Genomic DNA, 21,056 nt, shown 5'->3' on the forward strand with positions numbered 1-21,056 from the left:
CTACTTCTCAAAGAAAGGTGTGCCTGCGCTCCACCAGCATGTCGCACACAACATCACCGCTTCTTTGAGAAACTCTGTGTGTGACAGGGTGCATTTCACCACAGACACTTGGACGAGTAGGCATGGACAGGGGCGTTACATGTCGCTGACTGGGCACTGGGTAACTATGGTGACAGCAGGACAAGGGGCTGCTGTCCAAGTCTTGCCGTCCCCACGAGTTGTGCGTCAATCCTCTTTATGTCAAAGTTCCTCCACTGCTTCTGCCTCCTCAACCTCCTCTCGGTCTTCCACCTGCACCCAAAGCCTGTCTGGTCATGCCACAAGCTATCGAACTGCGCAGAAGGGATCCTGCACACCTCCTTACTATGCTGGCAGTAGGGCTCAACGTCATCAGGCGGTTTTTACATTGAAATGTCTGGGAAATATGAGTCACACAGCTGAGGAGTTGTGGTCAGCTCTGGAGAACCAATTTCATGAATGGTTGTCTCCACTGGACCTGAAACCAGGGAAGGCCGTGTGCGACAATGCTGCAAACCTGGGTGCGGCCCTTCGCCGGGGCAATGTCACACACGTGCCTTGTATGGCTCACGTGTTGAACCTGGTTGTCCAGCAATTTTTAGCCCACTATCCCAGACTAGATGGCCTTCTGCAGAGGGCACGGTCGCTGTGTGCTCACTTCCGCCGTTCGCATCCCGCAGCTCAGCGACTTACATCTCTACAGAAGTCGTTGGGCCTGCCACTTCACCGGCTAAAATGCGATGTGCCTACCCGGTGGAATTCAACTCTGCACATGTTGCAGCGACTGTGGCAGCACCGACAAGCAATGGTGCAATACGTTCTGACGTATAGCCTGGGCCAACGAGATTCAGAGGTGGGCAAATCACGCTGGAGGAGTGGTCTCAGATCAGGGACCTATGCACCCTTCTGCACAGTTTTGAAATGGCGAAGAAGATGTTTAGTGCTGACGATGCCATTATCAGCATGACTATTCCGGTGATTTACATGCTGGAGCACATGTTAAACAGAATTCGGAGTCAGGTGGTGGCACAAGAGGAGGTGGAGGAAGTAGAGGAGGAGGAGTTGTATGCGGAAGGGCTAACATCGGCAAGGTCCAGAAGGTCGGCAGCACCAAGGCGGCAGGCATGTGAGGGTGGGGGAGATGGTTTTACCAGGGCGCATGGTAGCAGCCAAACTAGTGAGGAAGGTGCAGGAGCCCAGGAAGAAGTGGAGGACGAACTGATGGAAGACTCATCAGATGAGGGAGACCTTGATCACATTTCTGTTGTGCGAGGTTGGGGGGAGAGGACAGAGGAAGGAAGCATGATTGTTACCTCGCCACCAACACAACGGGACTTGGTGCTCCTGGATGCGCAAAACACATGAGTGCCTTCTTGCTGCACTACCTGCAACATGACCCTCGAATTGTGAGAATTAGAAATAATCCTGACTACTGGGTTGCCACACTGTTAGATCCCCGGTACAAAAGTAAATTTGCAGAAATTATTCCTGCCATAGAAAGGGATGCACGCATGCAGGAGTATCAGCAGAGACTGTTGCAGAATCTTACATGTGCTTTTCCACAAAATACCAGTGGTGCACGTAGTGAATCTCACAGTTCCAACTTGCCAACCGTGGGACCGTCAAGTGTTCAGCACTCAAACCGTAACAGAACCACAGTATCTGCTGGTAACATCAATTTTGCGGAATCATTTCACCACTTTTTTAGCCCATCCTTTGCAAGGCCACAGGAGACAAGAAGTCTGACACATAGTCAACGCCTAGAGACGATGGTACAGGAGTATCTCCAAGTAAACATTGAAGCCACGACTGTGTCTCTGGACCCTTGCTCTTTTTGGGCTTCCAATCTGGATAAATGGCCGGAGCTAGCCACTTACGCCTTGGAGATCTTGTCATGCCCTGCAGCCAGCGTTCTGTCTGAACGTGTGTTCAGCGCTGCTGGTGGTGTGCTGACAGATAAGCGCACGCGGCTCTCCACTGATAATGTAGACAGACTCACGTTCATAAAGATGAACAAATCATGGATCCGAAACGACTTTTCTACCCCTGTGTCATCCTGGGGAGAGTAAAAGCTTGATGATTGGTTAAAATCACCCTACCAAACGTTTTAAGCTTTCAAATTACTAATCATGTTTATCTGTATCTTGACTGGAAAATAATTTGGGCTTTGTAGCAGTGTGCAGCACTGATCCTATTAGGCCATCTATAATAAGCTCCACCAGATTTAAAATTAAAAATAATTTTTAGCTGCATCTAGCCCGGAAAATAATTTTGGGGCTCCGAGATGCGCAAGACACATAAGTGCCTTCTTGCTGCACTACCTGCAGCATGACCCTCATATTGTCAGAATTCGAAGTAATCATGACTACTGGGTTGCCACACTCTTAGATCCCCCAAACTTTTCGATCAACCTTTTCATTTTAATAAAGACCAAAAAAATGGTCATTTTTGAAATTATAAGCATTAGCAGGTTGTTAGAAACTGAAATCAAACAGTTTTCAACTCAAAACTTTATTCTAGGTGATGTTACATTTTCACATAGGACCCCTTGTTCGAAAGGAGCTTCTGAACTCTCTCGTCCATTAAATTTGTCAGGTTTTGGATGGTTTCTGCTTCAATTGTTTTGCATGAGGACAGAATACCCTCCCAGAGCTGTTGCTTAGATGTGAACTGCCTCCCGCCATCATAGACACTCCTTTTAATGATGCTCCAAAGGTTCTGAATGGGGTAGAGGTCAGGGGAGCATGGGGGTCACACCATAAGTTTGTCCCCTTTTATGCCCATATCAGCCAGAGATGCAGATGTTTTATGTGCAGCATGAGATGGTGCATTATCATGCAGAAAAGTGATCTTGCTGTGAAATACACGGTTCTTCTTCTTGAACCCTGGCAGGAAGTGCTGTTTGAGAAAATCCACATACATTATGGAGTTCATCTTTAGCGCCTTCAGGGATCCTAAAGGGGCCGACAATCTCTCTCCCCATGATTCCAGCCCAAAACATTACTCCACCTCCTCCTTGTTGGCGCTGTAGCCGTGTTTGCGTGGGGTGTCCATCAACCAGCCATCCTCCACTCCATCCATCTGGACCATCGAGCGCTGCATGGCACTCATCCGTGAACAAAACAGTTTTGAAATCAGTCTTCATGTAATGTTTGGCCCACTGGAGCCGTTTCTGCTTGTGTGAAGTGGATAGAGGAGGTCGACAGGATGGCGTATGCACAGCTGCAAACCTCTGAAGGACCCTGCATCTTGTTGTTCGGGGGACGTTGGAGGCACAAGCAGCTTCAAAAACTTGTCTGCTGCTATGACAAGGCTTTTTTGCCGCTGCTCTTTCAACCTGACGTAATTGCCTGTAGGAAAGAGTCCTCAATTTGCGCTTATCAGCACGCACACGTGTGTACTGTGAATCAGCTACATACTTCTTGATTGCCAAGACACTTCATCCTGATCATCGCACAATGTTGATTGTAGTCATGCCTTGACCTAAACACTCCACAATTTGTTGCTTCTCAGCAGCCGACACATCCTTTTTCTTTCCCATTTTGGCAGAAAATGTAGGCTGCTTAATAATGTGAGAGAGCCTTCTTAAGTAGTCTTGCCTTTCATTGGACACACCTGCCAAACTAATTAGCACAGGTGTCTGCAATTGCTTACAGTGATATAAAGAGCCCTGACACACATCACCATCAATGAGTTTAACTGACAAACAAATTCTTCCCTTATCACTCCTAAACACTTTTTGCATAATAATTTGGAACGCGGTGTACATGTGCTTTTCCACAAAACACCAGCGGTTCACGTAGTGAATCTTACAGTTCTAACTTGCCAACCGTGGTCTGTATGGAATTGTTCAATAAAGGGCCCAAAATTAAGATAACATAGATGGGAGAGGTCTCTATGAATAGGAATTCCTAAGTATTTGATACCCTGTGAGGGCCAGGCAAAGGGAAAGTTGGACTGGATGGAATCCTATATGGATTTGGGGAGGGAGACATCGAGGGCCTCAGACTTCGCTGCATTAATTTTAAAATTTTACCATGTAACAAAGTGATCTATTTCAGCCATAACAGCATGGATGGATATATGTGATTGAGTGATATATACTAGGACATCATCAGCAAATAGAGAGCACTTGTACTCGGTGCCTCCCACCTCAATCCACCTAATATTGGGGTTATGGCGAATTGATGAGAGCAGGTGCTCCGTCACTAGGATGTATAAGAGAGGGGACAGAGGACATCCCTGCCTTGTCCCATTGGTGATTGTGAAAGGTGATGAAAATGTTCTGACGCACCCCCTGGGCCTTGGGACACCCGGAACCGGACCCTTTTTTGTGGATGCTGGTGGTTGTAGTCTTCGTGGCGGCGACCCGGTTCCGTGGCTCAGGGCGGTCAAACCAGTGGCGGAACTATTTATGTGGTTTTGATGTTTAAATGTCCGACTACGCCACCCGTGGATTGCGGTCAGAGTGAACCGCCGCTACAGGGCAGACCGCTGAGGCTGGTGTTGTGGGTGCAGCAGAGCGTAGCATAACTCCCCACGGGAGGAGTATAGCCTCAGGGCAGTGTATGCGGAGGATGGGGGTGATGGTGCAGGGCAGCAGCAGTAACGACACGGAGTCAGTGATGCAGTCCAGGGCCTTTACTCACAGTTCTTATTATCCAGACCACGTCTGCAGGTAACGGCTGCCCACGTCGTACTGTGCTCACCAGGTGAGGGGCTCAGACAACTCCCAGATAACTTTGGAGCACTTCACAGGACCCCCTTTGTGTGTCCTTTGTCTGGCCTTTCTTACCAACACTTCTGGCCGGCTGCCTCGGGCCTCCTCTTGGTAAACTTGGCGCCAGTTTCCCTGACCCTATGTGGTGCCTTCCTAGCGGGTGTAGCGAGGGGCTGCACCACATAAAATGTCAGAGCCTCCGGTTTCTAGCTGAGGGTCGTTTCCTGCCTCCACTAGTTCGGGGACCGGTCTCCCCCTTTGGCCTGACCCCTCCACGCAGGTGGATTCAGGCGTGCGGTGGCGACTCGCCCGTCCGCACCCCTGGGATCCCTTCATTCCTCGTTCCTGGAGCCTTCTCCGCTCCTCTTCCTTCCTTCTCCCTCTTCCAGGCCTGGGCCTCTGTTACTAGGCCCGCCTCCGGAGCAGAGCTCATGCAGAGCCCCTGCTCCCTGCCACTTCTGCTCAGACTTCTCTGCACTGAACTAAGATGGTGCCCACCTTTTATACTCCCTTCTCAATGCACCCAGGAACTGCTTCCTCCCTGCTCCTGCACTACAGGGTTCCCCTTCCTCAGTGTTCCCTCCCCCCACTCCAGCCAGGGACAGGGACTGTCGTGCCCATCTCAGGGGCATATTGGTCGCCCTGCCCCACGGCAATGTGGTGTAATGCATGCAGGTGTTGGGTCCTGATCCACACTCCATCCTTACCTGAGAGTGAGATATCACACCTCTGGGTGAGGTGCAATACGTCTGTAGCAACCGAGCCCTCAGGGTGCTACAGTTCCATTTATCTTCAGCCTAGGTGACGTATTGCGATACAGGGCCGTGATTTTGGCTATAAAAGGGTCCCCTAGACCCCTACCCCAAGCTTTTTAAGAGAATCATATATGGCGTGCCAGGAGACTCTATGGAATGCTTTCTCAGCATCCAACGAGAGTATCTAATTACAAATTTTTAACTGCATCTAGCCCAGGAAATACTTTGTGCCTAGTAGCAGTGTCTGCTAGTCAGCGGATTATCCCGGCTGTTAAGCAAGCTACACCACCTGTAGTTTAGACACTTAATTTTTTCAAAGGAAATGCTTCGGAACCATGGGATACTCAGTGAAGAGCATCAGGAGGCACCCCAAGGCATAGGGGCTGGGACTGGCAGTAGGATGCCTTGCGGTGGACAGCCGAGCTCGATCCTTATAAAAGCTTTTTAACTGCAGCAGCTTTAGTGGACGCTACTGGAGCTGGAATTACGCGGCTGCTGGCATGAGACTTGCCCTCCAATAGATCCTTGTAAATGGATTTAAAGTGTATTCATTCAAATTAGAGAGACAATTTAAATTAAAAAGCTTAGAGCTGCCTCCACCACAGGGGGGCTCGCTCGACCCACCAGCGGACAGGCACCAGTATTGGGAGAGGGGGGCTGGCCATCAGGGTTCACCGCGGCTCTGGCACAAACCCGGCGACACGGAGGTGGCACGGGCAGGAGCGGACTGGCCGTGTCGGCTTCTCACTTTTTGGATTTTAGAAGGGCATGACATGCCTATATCTGTGTCTCCCCCTCCTTTTACTCCTCCACCTCTTTTATTTTCGCATGACTATATGTACTTGTCACTTTTCCATGTGTTAGTTGTGTCTTCTGAGCAGTTTGTCAGCTTTTGGACACCTTTGAAAGTGTTTTCTATGTGTTTCTATGTGTTTTTGTTTGCCTGCCATTGGTTTTAACGGTGTTCGAAGGTGTTCGACGAACAGTTCGACGAACAGTTCGGCGAACACACGGGTGTTCGACGAACCGAACCGAACTCGAACACTACGGGGGTGGCTCAACACTAGTGGGAAATGTTATTTATTAACTATTTTCTGATTTAAGGGCATAAAAATTAAAATTTTAAAATTTTCGCTAAATTTCCGTATTTTTCACAAATAAAGCGCAAGTGATATCAAAGAAATTTTACCACAATCATGAAGTACAATATGTCAAGAAACAACAATCTCAGAATCAGGGGGATCCGTTGAAGAGATCCAAACTAATTACCTCATAAATAGAGATGAGCGGTGTTCGACTCGAACTGTTCGCCCATCTCAAATTCGAGCTGTTTTGGGTGGTGTTCGAGCCGTTCAGCGAACACGAACAATTTGAAAAAAATTCGGCTGTTCGAGGTTATGTTCGATAACTGTTCGTGCACCAAAATCATAACTGGATTTTTTCTCAGTAATGCTGAAAATTAATGTTAATACGCAGTTTGAGTGTACAGCGGGGCGGGGGAGGGGCAGGGGATGGATCTCTACAGAAATAATGAAGATCTCCATTTTTTTTTCTCTTTCCCACATTTACAGTGGGGAGGTGCAATCTGTCAGCCTATCAGCAGTGCACACACGGAGCGAACTGCTTTTTTTCACACAAGCAAGGGCATGTGTCATTGGCAGTGTATGTCACATGTCCTTGCCCTATAAGACCCAGCCATTTTCCCCGTCGCCACCATTTTCTCACTACTGCAGCTGCGTGTTAGACGGCACCGCTGTTGCTGTGTGCGCTATACTTTGTTAATTTCAAGCCAATTTTCGCACAAATCTACAGATAGCTTGGGACTAGGGAATAGTTGTGATTGCAGTCCTTTTAAGGACTAGGTTACATCATTTCCTACGACTTTTATCAGGCAGGTCTGTACTCTTAAATAGATAGGTTGGGAGTAAAGACTAATTGTGATTGCAGTCCTTTTCAGGGCTAGGTTACATCAGTTCCTATCACTTTTATCATGCAGGTCTGTGCTCTTAAATAGATAGGTTGAGAGTAAAGACTAATTGTAATTGCAGTCCTTTTGAGGGCTAGGTTACATCAGTTCCTATCACTTTTTGCCAGGCAGGTCTGTTTTAGTGCTGTGCAAGTTTTTTTCACAGCATTTGGTTAAATCTAGCAAAGCAAATCCTTTTTGTCCTCTTGCAGTGTGTGTTAGTCAGTGGAGAAGCCTATCTGTGTTGCAAGCTATACCACCTGTGTATAGAGCACAATTTTTTTTACTGCACCTAGTGAAGTAAAACCTTTTGGGCATAGCATCATTCTATTAGTCCATATATACTAACCTCCACCGGGTTGCAAATTCAAAATAATTTTTATCTGCATCTAGCCTTGAAAAAATATTTCGGCTTCGGCTTGTAGCAGTGTGTGGGACTTGTTCTATTAGTCCATCTATACTAACCACCACCAGGTTGCAAATTCAATATAATTTTTTTCTGCATCTATCTCTGAAAAAATATTTCGGCTTGTAGCAGTGTGTGGGACTTGTTCTATTAGTCCATCTATACTACCCTCCACCAGATTGCAAATTCAATATAATTTTTTTCTGCATCTAGCTCTGAAAAAATATTTCAGCTTGTAGCAGTGTGTGGGACTTGTTCTATTAGTCCATCTATACTAACCTCCACCAGGTTGCAAATTCAATATAATTTTTATCTGCATCTAGCTCTGAAAAAATATTTGGGCTTCAGCTTGTAGCAGTGTGTGGGACTTGTTCTATTAGTCCATCTATACTAACCTCCACCAGGTTGCAAATTCAAAATAATTTTTATCTGCATCTAACTCTGAAAAAATATTTCGGCTTGTAGCAGTGTGTGGGACTTGTTCTATTAGTCCATCTATACTAACCTCCACCAGGTTGCAAATTCAATATAATTTTTTTCTGCATCTAGCTCTGAAAAAATATTTCGGCTTGTAGCAGTGTGTGGGACTTGTTCTATTAGTCCATCTATACTAACCTCCACCAGGTTGCAAATTCAATATAAGTTTTATCTGCATCTAACCCATCCAATACTTTTGGGCTAATACCACAGTTTGACCAGTCAGCTCTGCTCGGTTTCCATCCATTGTTTTTTGTGCAAACAGCTCCAGAGTTGTGAATTAGTTAACCACCAAAATGAGTGGAAAAAGGCCTGCTGCTGTTGGAAAGGGGAATAGGCGTGTTGGGAAGGGAAAAAAAGGTTGTGTCCATGGGGTAGGTGTTAAAGCAACAGTAACATCTGCAGAAGAAAGACCATCTTCCAGCCAAACTAAGATGTCTACTTCTTTTAGTGGACAATGTGATAAGATCCCTTTCTTACGGCCACGCCAATCGCTACAAATTCTAGATGAGGCACAAAAACAGCAGGTGCTTCAACGGATATCAAGTGCTCCTTTAAGTGGGCTCTCCTCCACCTCAACTTCCACATCACAAATACTCCAGTCCTCAGAGGTGTCACCCCAATCGCACTTGCTACCTCACAGCTCCCAAGTCTCCAGCTGCCCGTCTGAGTATGGGGTAGAACAGATGGTTGAGTCTGCAGAGCTGTTTACTCATACTATAGCCTGGGAATCAGAGGTCGGCTCCAGAACTTCTGTGAATCCAGACGAGGAAATGATCTGCACTGATGCCCAGAATCTTTATGAGTTGGATCCAGGACCAGATGCAGAAGGTTCTGACCATAATGTAGACCCTCATTCCCAAACTGTAACTCCTGTTGGTGGAGACAATGAGGAAGACGATGATCAAACTCAAATACCTGATTGGAGCAACAACTTTAGTTTTTTGTCAGGGCAGGAAGAGGTTGGCTCTGAGGACGGCGGGTGTGATAACACACAGGGTGATGATGACGAGGTTGGAGATCCCACTTACTGTCAACCCACAGTCAGCCAAGAGATGAGGTCAGCAGAGGGGGTGGAGGAGGATGCTAGTGACGATGAGGTCAGGTTGCGCCTTCCTGGACAGAGACGTATTACTGGAAGCACGTCAACAACTGCATCCTCAAACACAACTCTGCCTCTGACCACAAGTCGTGGTGGCTCTTCAGGTTGCGTGGGTGCTAAGCATTGCATAGCCTGGGCATTTTTTCAGATGGATAAAGATGACCCAACTCGTGTTATCTGTAACATTTGTCAGCAAAAGCTAAGTAGAGGCCAAAAAATACATAGTTTGAGTACTTCATGCATGAACCGGCACATGGATAGGAAGCATAAGCTGCAGTGGGAAGCTCACTGTGCTACAATGCGGCCTAGCCGGCCGGGCCAGCCACCGTCTGCCACATCTTGTGCATTCGCGGCCTCTTCATCCTCTGTGACTGAGGGGACAGCAGTCACACCTGTTTTGGGATGCAGACCTGCCACCTCTTTACCCGCAACAGCCAGCGTGATTGGCAGGTCATCATTTTCTTTGGAGGTGGAAACACCAGCTGGTGTTGAGCGCTGTCCGCCATCGATAGCACCACCTTTGGATCAAGGAAACCTAACATGTCCGCCTGCATCTTCCTCACAGACTGGCAGTTTGCCGGGGACACCCTTCTCAACCCCGTCTAAGCACAACAGCCAGCTCTCGGTCCCTCAGATGTGGACAAGTAAAGACCATTTCCTCCTAGCCATGAGAAAGCTAAGAGGTTGAATTTCACCATCTGCAAGCTCTTGGCTACAGAAATGCTGCCTTTCCGCCTGGTGGACACAGAGGATTTTCGAGTCCTTATGTCCGTCGCAGTGCCCCAGTACCAGATGCCCAGTCGGCACTACATCTCAACGAAAGGTGTGCCTGTGCTCCACCAGCATGTCGCACACAACATCACCGCTTCTTTGAGAAACTGTGTGTGTGACAAGGTGCATTTCACCACAGACACTTGGACGAGTATGCATGGACAGGGGCGTTACATGTCGCTGACTGGGCACTGGGTAACTATGGTGACAGCAGGAAAAGGGGCTGCTGTCCAAGTCTTGCTCTCCCCACGAGTTGTGCGTCAATCCTCTTTATCTCGAAGTTCCTCCACTGCTTCTGCCTCCTCAACCTCCTCTCGGTCTTCCACCTGCACCCAAAGCCTGTCTTGTCATGCCACAAGCTTTCTAACTGCGCAGAAGGGATCCTGCACACCTCCTTACTATGCTGGCAGCAGGGCTCAATGTCATCAGGTGGTTTTTACTTTGAAATGTCTGGGAAATGTGAGTCACACAGCTGAGGAGTTGTGGTCAGCTCTGGAGAACCAGTTTCATGAATGGCTGTCTCCACTGGACCTGAAACCAGGGAAGGCCATGTGCAACAATGCTGCAAACCTGGGTGCGGCCCTTCACCGGGGCAATGTCACAAACGTGCCTTGTATGGCTCACGTGTTGAACCTCGTTGTCCAGCAATTTTTAGCCCACTATCCCGGACTAGATGGCCTTCTGCAGAGGGCACGGTCGCTGTGTGCTCATTTCTGCCATTCGCATTCCGCAGCTCAGCGACTTACATCTCTACAGAAGTCGTTGGGCCTGCCACTTCACCGGCTAAAATGCGACGTGCCTACCCGGTGGAATTCAACTCTGCACATGTTGCAGCGACTGTGGCAGCACCGACAAGCCCTGGTGCAATACGTTGTTACGTATAGCCTGGGCCAACGAGATCCAGAGGTGGGGCAAATCACGCTGGAGGAGTGGTCTCAGATCAGGGACCCATGCACCCTTCTGCACAGTTTTGAAATGGCGACGAAGATGTTTAGTGCTGACGATGCCATTATCAGCATGACTATTCCGGTGATTTACATGCTGGAGCACATGATAAACAGAATTCGGAGTCAGGTGGTGGCACAAGAGGAGATGGAGGAAGTAGAGGAGGAGGAGTTGTATGTGGAAGGGCTAACATCTGCAAGGTCCATACTGTCGGCAGCACCAAGGCAGCAAGCATGTGAGGGGGGGGATGGTTTTACCAGGGTGCATGGTAGCAGCCAAATTAGTGAGGAAGGTGCAGGAGCCCAGGAAGAAGTGGAGAACGAACTGATAGAAGACTCATCAGATGAGGGAGACCTTGATCACATTTCTGTTGTGCGAGGTTGGGGGGAGAGGGCAGAGGAAGGAAGCATGATTGTTACCTCGCCACCAACACAACAGGGACTTGGTGCTCCTGGAAGCGCAAGACACACGAGTGCCTTCTTGCTACCATACCTGCAACATGACCCTCGAATTGTGAGAATTAGAAATAATCCTGACTATTGGGTTGCCACACTGCTAGATCCCAGGTACAAAAGTAAATTTGCAGAAATTATTCCTGCCATAGAAAGAGATGCACGCATGCAGGAGTATCAGCAGAGACTGTTGCAGAATCTTACCTGTGCTTTTCCCCAAAACACTAGTGGTGCACGTAGTGAATCTCACAGTTCCAACTTGCCAACCGTGGGACCGTCGAGTGTTCAGCACTCAAAACGTAACAGAAACACAGTATCTGCTGGTAACATCAAATCTGCGGAATCATTTCACCACTTTTTTATCCCATCCTTTGCAAGGCCACAGGAGACAAGAAGTCTGACACATAGTCAACGCCTAGAGACGATGGTACAGGAGTATCTCCAAGTAAACATTGAAGCCATGACTGTGTCTCTGGACCCTTGCTCTTTTTGGGGTTCCAATCTGGATAAATGGCCGGAGCTCGCCACTTACACCTTGTAGATCTTGTCATGCCCCGCAGCCAGCGTTCTGTCTGAACGTGTGTTCAGCGCTGCTGGTGGTCTTCTGACAGATAAGCCCACACGGCTCTCCACTGATAATGTAGACAGACTCACGTTCATAAAGATGAACAAATCATGGATCCGAAACGACTTTTCTACCCCAGTGTCATCCTGGGGAGAGTAAAAGCTTGCTGATTTGTTAAAATCACCTCACCAACCATTTTAAGTATTCAAATTACTAATCATGTTTATCTGTATCTTGGCTGGAAAATAATTTAGGCCTTGTAACAGTGTGCAGTACTGATTCTATTAGGCCATCTATACTAAACTCCACCAGATTTAAAATTACTAATCATGTTTATCTGTATCTTGGCTGGAAAATAATTTGGGCCTTGTAGCAGTGTGCAGTACTGATTCTATTAGGCCATCTATACTAAACTCCACCAGATTTAAAATTACTAATCATGTTTATCTGTATCTTGGCTGGAAAATAATTTGGGCCTTGTAGCAGTGTGCAGTACTGATTCTATTAGGCCATCTATACTAAACTCCACCAGATTTAAAATTACTAATCATGTTTATCTGTATCTTGGCTGGAAAATAATTTGGGCTTTGTAGCAGTTTGCAGTACTGATTCTATTAGGCCATCTATACTAAGCTCCACCAGCTTTCAAATTAATATTAATTTTTAGCTGCATCTAGCCTGGAAAATAATTTTGGGGCTCCTAGATGCACAAGACACATGAGTGCCTTCTTGTTACACTACCTGCAACATGACCGTCAGATTGTCAGAATTCGAAATAATCCTGACTACTGGGTTGCCACACTCTTAGATCCCCCACACTCTTCGATCAACCTTTTAATTTTAATAAAGAACAAAAAAATGGTAATTTTTGAAATTATAAGCATTAGCAGGTTATTAGAAACTGAAATCAAACAGTTTTCAACTCAAAACTTTTTTCTAGGTGATGTTACATTTGCACATAGGACCCCTTGTTCGAAAGGAGCTTCTGAACTCTCTCATCCATTGAATTTGTCAGGTTTTGGATGGTTTCTGCTTCAATTGTTTTGCATGAGGACAGATTACCCTCCCAGAGCTGTTGCTTAGACGGGAACTGCCTCCCGCCATCATAGACACACCTTTTGATGATGCTCCAGAGGTTCTCAATGGGGTTGAGGTCAGGGGAGCATGGGGGTCACACCATAAGTTTGTCCCCTTTTATGCCCATATCAGCCAGAGATGCAGATGTGTTATGTGCAGCATGAGATGGTGCATTATCTTGCATGAAAATGATCTTGCTGCGGAATACACAGTTCTTCTTCTTGAACCATGCCAGGAAGTGCTGTTTGAGAAACTCCACATACATTATGGCGTTCATCTTTACCCCTTCAGGGATCCTAAAGGGGCCAACAATCTCTCTCCCCATGATTGCAGCCCAAAACATTACTCCACCTTCTCCTTGTTGGCGCCGTAGCCGTGTTTGCGTGGGGTGTCTATCAACCAGCCATCCTCCACTCTATCCATCTGGACCATCGAGCGTTGCACGGCACTCATCGGTGAACAAAACAGTTTTGAAGTCAGTCTTCATGTATTGTTTGGCCCACTGGAGCCGTTTCTGCTTGTGTACAGTGGATAGAGGAGGTCGACAGGATGGGGCACGCACAGCTGCAAACCTCTGAAGGACCCTGCATCTTGTTGTTCGGGGGACGTTAAAGGCACCAGCAGCTTCAAAAACTTGTCGGCCGCTATAACAAGGCTTTTTTGCCGCTGCTCTTTTAACCTGACATAATTGCCTGTAGGAAAGAGTCCTCAATTTTCCCTTATCATCATGCACACATGTGTACTGTGAATCAGCTGCATACTTCTTGATTGTGCGATGATCAGAATCAAGTGTTGATTGTAGTCATGCCTTGACCTAAACACTCCACAATTTGTTGCTTCTCAGCAGCCGACACATCCTTTTTCTTTCCCATTTTGGCAGAAAATGTAGGCTGCTTAATAATGTGGGACAGCCTTCTTAAGTAGTCTTGCCTTTCATTGGACACACCTGCCAAACTAATCAGCACAGGTGTCTGCAATTGCTTACAGTGATATAAAGAGCCCCGACACACATCACCATCAATGAGTTTAACTGACAAACAAAAAAATTCTTCCCTTATCACTCCTAAACACTTTTTGCATAATAATTTGGAACACAGTGTACATGTGCTTTTCCACAAAACACCAGTGGTTCATGTAGTGAATCTTACAGTTCTAACTTGCCAACCGTGGTCTGTATAGAGTTGTTCAATAAAGGGCCCAAAATTAAGATAACATAGATGGGAGAGGTCTCTATGAATACGAATTCCTAAGTATTTGATACCCTGTGAGGGCCAGGCAAAGGGAAAGTTGGACTGAATGGATATGGGGAGGGAGACATCGAGGGCCTCAGACTTCGCTGCATTGATTTTAAAATTTGACCATGTAACAAAGTGATCTATTTCAGCCATAACAGCAGGGATCGATATATGTGATTGAGTGATATATACTAGGACTTCATCAGCAAATGCAGAGCACTTGTACTCGGTGCCTCCCACCTCAATCCACCTAATATTGGGGTTATGGTGAATTGATGAGAGCAGGTGCTCCGTCACTAGGATGTATAAGAGAGGGGACAGAGGACATCCCTGCCTTGTCCCATTGGTGATTATGAAAGGTGATGAAAATGTTCCATTTATCTTCAGCCTAGGTGACGTATTGTGATACAGGGCCGTGATTTTGCCTATAAAAGGGTCCCCTAGACCCCTACCCCAAGCGTTTTAAGAGAATAATATATGGCGTGCCAGGAGACTCTATGGAATGCTTTCTCAGCATCCAACGAGAAAATCTAATTACAAATTTTTAACTGCATCTAGCCCAGGAAATACTTTGTGCCCTGTAGCAGTGTCTGAGAGTCAGCGGATTATCCCAGCTGTTAAGCAAGCTACACCACCTGTAGTTTGGACACTTAATTTTTTCAAAGGAAATGCTTCGGGCCCCCGGGACACTCATTGAAGAGCATCGGGAGGCACCCCAAGGCACAGGGGCTGGGACTGGCGGTAGGACGCCTTGCGGTGGACCACCAAGCTCGATCCTTACAAAAGCTTTTTAACTGCAGCAGCTTTAGTGGACGCTACTGGAGCTGGAATTCCCGCAGCTGCTGGCATCAGACTTGCCCTCCAATAGATCCTTGTAAAAGGATTTAAAGTGTACTCATTCAAATTAGAGAGACAATTTAAATTAAAAAGCTTAGACCTGCCTCCACCGCAGGGGGGCTCGCTCGACCCACCAGCGGACAGGCACCAGTATTGGGAGAGGGGGGCTGGCCGTCAAGGTCCACCGCGGCTCTGGCACAAACCCGGCGACACGGAGGTTGCACGGGCAGGAACGGACTGGCCATGTCGGCTTCGCACTTTTTTGGTTTTAGAAGGGCATGACATGCCTATATCTGTGTCTCCCCCTCCTTTTACTCCTCCACCTCTTTTCTTTTCGCATGAATATATGTACTTGTCACTTTTCCATGTGTTAGTTGTGTCTTCTGAGCAGTTTGTCAGGTTTTGGACACCTTTGAAGGTGTTTTCTATGTGTTTCTATGTGTTTTTGTTTGCCTGCCATTGGTTTTAACTGTGTTTGATGGTGCTCGTTGAACAGTTCGACGAACAGTTCGGCGAACATACGGGTGTTGGACGAACCGAACCGAACTCGAACACTACGGGGGTGGCTCAACACTACTCATAAAGTGACAGTGGTCAGAATTGTAAAAGTAGGCCTGGTCATTAACGTGCAAACCCCTTCGGGGTGTAAAGTGGTTAAAATGCATTTAATATTAATGTTCATTATACCACTTTAAACATAAATGCAATAAAAAATCCTAAGCATCCCAGCCTGGTGTAAATAAAAATATGTATATTCATTTACTGATCCTCCACTTCCTTTCTAGTGCTATCTGGGTCTGTTTTTTTGTTGGTGATTAGCATGTGACTTCTGCAGCCTATCACTGGTCACAGAAGAGAAAAATTATTGGCTGAGGTGGTCATATAGCAATTTTTTTAACACAATGTACAGGTCCTCGGAGGGAAACCTGGGCACTGATAGATAAGGAGTAATTAATATTTATTATTTTTTTATTTTATACCAGGCTCAGCTGCTTTTATCATTACTTTTATAAGTTGAACCATAAATGTAATACTCATGATATTAAAGATTAAAAATATAATGAGTAACATATATAACATGTTAAAACTTTTTCTGAAAACCATTCTGAAAAAGAACATTAGGAAAATACAATTAACTTGCCTTTGCAGCAGTAGGTCCAGGTTTCACCATTGTGCAGCTATTACATAGGTCATTTTCTCTGACTTTTACCTTACAATCTTCAAGTTCCTGTTCAAAATATTAAGTTCAGATTTAATAATGAAGGGGTATTACCATCGCAGCCATTTATGCCTGAGACAATCTGTCTGTTTTAGACACAGTTTTCAAAGATTGGTGAACCTCTGACCATCTCTGCCTCTCCAACATGCTTTTTTTATACACAGTCATGTAACTTATATAAGTAAATTGACCCTCCAGAGGTTTTTCATTGGTACCATTTACTTTTCCTGCCTTTTGTTAACTCTGTCCCAACTTTTTTGAGATGTATTGTTGCCATCATTTTCTAAATGTGTTAATTTTTTTCAAATGAAAAAAAAAATCTAACTTTCAACTTCTGATTTTTTTATGTTCCTTTGTAAATAAAATATGGCAATAAGAAATTTCCGAATCATTGCATTCTTGTTTTCTTTACATCTTACACAGCGTCCCAACTTTTTGGGAATTTGAGTGTAGTGTGTATAATAACATAGAAGAATGTATAGCAGGATGGTATAGTCTTATAAAATGTTAACAAATAAACTTTTTTTTTTTTTTATCATGTGACTTACCCAACCTGTTCCATCAAACATCTTCAAGTCCAATGGATCTCCTAGTAATTTTCCATTCAAAGAGATAAGTGAGTGGCAACTTGTCATTGCTTGAAGTATTGGACACCAGCATAGATTATCAGAAGAAGTGAAAAATGTCATATCCTGAAAACTAAAAATGTATGTTGAAGCATATAACATTATTTAACTAATATTCATTTTAAATTTAAGATTTTCAAGAAAAAAAGAAGTGAGTGGCTTAAAAAATAGTAGACACAGCAGACATCATGGAGAGAGCAAGGGTTTGGCAGAATAGGGGTGCATTGTGGCTTGATTAAAAAAGGAGAGCACAATTTATTGATTTAAAAAGAAAATAGAAATTGCTTTGCCATTGAATGATTGCATTGGCCATTGAGCTTGTTTCTCTCCTGGTAGACGTACATTTTATAGTTATTCTACTGACTAAAACTTACCATCTTTTCTCACAAGGAAGAACACCATACAAATCCAAGATGTCTTCTGTCAAAGTGCCAGTCTATATAGAAATGAATGGAAACATTTTATGCAGATGCTGTAAATATTTTGACTCATTCAGACAAGTAAAACAGGCACATTTTAGCATTCTTATTTCGGATACTGCATCTGTAACTACAGATTCTACAAAGCTTTAGTTAAATAACCATAAGATCCTATGGTAAAAATGGCCAAGATCTATCATAGGTCTACTGTTATTATAACTATTAAGCAATCAAAAGGGAAAAAATGCCATCAGCTAACCAAATTTAGCGAAATGTCTATGTATTCAGAAATAATGATGAGCGAGCACTAAAATGCTCGGGTACTCGTTGCTCGGGTCGAGCAAATTGGAATGCTCGAGTGCTCGGTCTGAGTAACGAGCCCAATGTAAGTTTATGAAAAACTCGAGCATTTTTCTGGCGGCAGCTTCCCCCAGCGTTCTGCAGAGGGCCTAAAAATTGCCCAAATAGATGGGAACAGTGCTCAAATGACATGGGAACAGGATGGGAAGACTCTGGAAGCATTTCTGATTCCCAAGTCAATGCTGTCAACAATGTTGTCAGAGGTATTATGCCAGTTTTACGGACTCACAATAAAACATACAAAAACTAAGCCAAAATGGATTCTCCTGGGAAATATGTTAAGGAACATCCTTTCCAGGGTAATGACTTGTATTTAAGGCAAAAAAAATAACCAAAAACAAAAATACTCCTCCACACATTGGGCTATGTTCACACGTAGCGTTTTTGATGCGTTTTTGCATTGCTTTCAACTGTGACAAGTGCATTCACTGGGAAACGACATTTTAACTTTTTACAACCTTACCTGGCAATGTAGTGTGTGAAACATCATCAGACACATCCTGTTTCATTTCTGAAGGCAGGATTGTGAAAGTTAAAAACACTATTTTTACAGCCTTACTATTCTTAAGGGGCCAGAAGTCAGCTATGCTTTATTGCTCCCACTATTAAAGAGTGTGTCTCCTATACTGTTATTGCGTATGCAGCGACTGCAAGGGCTGACAAAAATTTGAATGCACCCCAATACCCCTTTGAAGAGAAATAGAGGAAGGTTTCAGTAAAAAAAATGTTCCCATTATAAAGGAGTGGGTCTCCTATAGTGGTAATGCCCATGCTGTGACTGCAACGGATGCCAAAATTTAGGAAAAACCCCACTAACAATTTAAACGCACATAGAGCTGGGCCACAGAAACGACATGTTCGCATTAGAAAGGAGAGGGTCTGCTACACAGTTATAGGGTATGCAGTGAGTCAAATGACTGCCAAAATTTATGAAAAACCCCACTAACAATTTAAAGACACATAGAGATGGGCTACAGTAACTAGTACGACATGTTGCCATTAAAAAGGAGTTGGTCTCCCTTACTGTTTGCCTATGGAGTGAATACAATGGCTGTCAAAAATGTGGAGGCACTCCAATGCCCCTTGCAACGGACGTAGAGGTCGTAGGACCTCCTGAAAACAATGTTCCCATTATTAGGAAGTGGGTATTCCATACTGTTTGTCTATGCAGTGAATGCAATGGCTGCCTAAAATTTGGTGGCACTCCAATATCCCTTGCAAGAGACGTAGATATGGTAGTGATATGAAGGAGGATGTGGATGAGGAGAAGGAGGAGGGACAAGAGCAAATAGACAAAATCAGGAAGCTTATACCCATGTCTGGGTGCAAAGACAGAGGTGCATGGGAATAGAGTTAGACCTTCCAAAAAAAACACTGTTTTTGAGTTTATGTTACGCTGCTATCATTCGGTGGTGTTGAGAAATCTGGCCCAATCCAGCCCTTGTTCATTTTTATAAGAGTCAGCCTGTCAGCATTTTCAGTTAACAGACGGATATGCCTATTGGTTATAAATCCACCGGCGGCACTGAAAACCCACTCTGATAAAATGCTAGAGGCAGGGCAGGCCACGACCTCCAAGGCGTAGAGAGCCAGTTCATGCCACGTGTACAGCTTGTATACCCAATAATGATAAGGCACAGAGGAATCACGGAGGACGTTGGTACGGTCGGCAAGGTACTCACTCAGCATCTTCGGAAACATTTCCCTCCTTGGGAGAGTACCCCGTGCCTCAGTGCCTGTGAGATGACAGTGTTCCCCTGCCTCTGCTTGATTGCATTTTTGTCTCTCTCGCCTGTACTTCTTGGTTGTCCAACGAACTGTGAGCTCTGCCACCAGCGTTTTCAGATGGGAATTTTTTTAATAATTTCGCAGCAAGAGCATACTGGTACTGCCTCATTTTATTAGGCCTGTCCGGCAAGGAAATAAAAGACAGAATGTTCTCCTTGTTACGTAGGTCTAGAAGTGTCACCAACTAGTAATGACTGTCACCAAAAAGTTGGACAACGCGAAGGTTACAGGATAGGCAGCGTAACATAAAATCAGCCATGTGTGCCAAACAGCAAAGAGGCAAGACTTCCATGTCTTCATCAAGAGGACGACTGACCATGTTCTCCTTCTCATCCTCTTCCTCCTCTTCCTTCTCCCTGTCCTCAGGCCATCAACGCTGAACAGAATTGTATGACAGTTGTGCAGGTAATACCATCTATAGCGCAGGAAACTAGCACCTGTTCTTCCTCCTGTTCTCCCTCATTGTCACCCAATCCACATTGGGAAAGGATGAGGCTGTGCTGTGTGAAAGCACCCTGTATGGTTCTTTGATCCATCTCATCATACTCCACCTGCAATTCATCCTCTTTAATTGTGAGCAAAGAATGTTTCAGAAGACAGAGAAGTGGGATGGTGATGCAAATTATGGCATCATCGCTGTTCACCATCTTGGTGGAGTCCTCAAAGTTTTGGAGGATGGTACATATGTCTGACATCCATGTCCACTCCTGAGGTCTTATCTGTGGAGTCTGAACTGAATACCGACTGCCTTGTTGATGCTGGTAGTCAACAACTTCTTCTCACAAATTCTTCCCAACATCTGCAATGTAGAGTTCCAACACGTGGGGACATCGCAGATCAGACTGTGAGCTGGAAGCTGCAAACGCTGGTGAAGCATGGCAAGAATGGCGGAAGCTGTAGCTGACTTTGTAAAATGGGCACACAGGTGGCATACTTTGACAATCAGATCCGGCAGATCGGGGTAGGTTTTGAGAAACCGCTGAACCACATAGTTATGCACATGGGCCAGGCATGATACGTGTGTGAGCTCGCCTCGCTTCAGAGCCGCCACCAGGTTACGGCCACTGTCACACATGACCATGCCTGGCTGTAGGGTCAGTGGTGTCAGCCACAGATATGCCTGGTCTTTCCGAGCTGTCAACAACTCTTTAGCGCTGTATGTTTTGTCACCAAGCATATTAGCTTCAGCACAGCCTGTTGCAGCTTGGCTAAGGCAGTGCAGCAGTGCTACCATATTGGTCATTTCGGAGATGGATGCCGAAGAGGAGGAGGAAGTGCAGGAGCTGTAGAATGTGGGGGCAACCCTAATTGATGCAGG

General features: G+C 45.5%; 1 protein-coding gene across 5 annotated transcripts in view; it reads right to left on the reverse strand.

Moving 5' to 3' along the window:
• The window catches only part of LOC141259325 (probable cation-transporting ATPase 13A5), a 1,017,982-nt gene that overhangs the window by 417,948 nt on the left and 578,978 nt on the right, over nucleotides 1-21,056 (reverse strand). For all 5 annotated transcript variants that reach the window (XM_073675091.1, XM_073675090.1, XM_073675088.1 and 2 more), the window contains 3 exons: nucleotides 17,546-17,607; nucleotides 17,094-17,244; nucleotides 16,468-16,554 (listed from right to left, as the gene is read on the reverse strand). In XM_073675091.1, the coding sequence (XP_073531192.1) occupies nucleotides 16,468-16,554; nucleotides 17,094-17,244; nucleotides 17,546-17,607 (300 nt within the window). The remainder of the gene's footprint in view (nucleotides 1-16,467; nucleotides 16,555-17,093; nucleotides 17,245-17,545; nucleotides 17,608-21,056) is intronic.

Source organism: Phyllobates terribilis, unplaced genomic scaffold (assembly GCF_046119375.1).
Source record: "Phyllobates terribilis strain yellow unplaced genomic scaffold, ASM4611937v1 Scaffold_3__8_contigs__length_932513732, whole genome shotgun sequence".
Classification (NCBI taxonomy): domain Eukaryota; kingdom Metazoa; phylum Chordata; class Amphibia; order Anura; family Dendrobatidae; genus Phyllobates; species Phyllobates terribilis.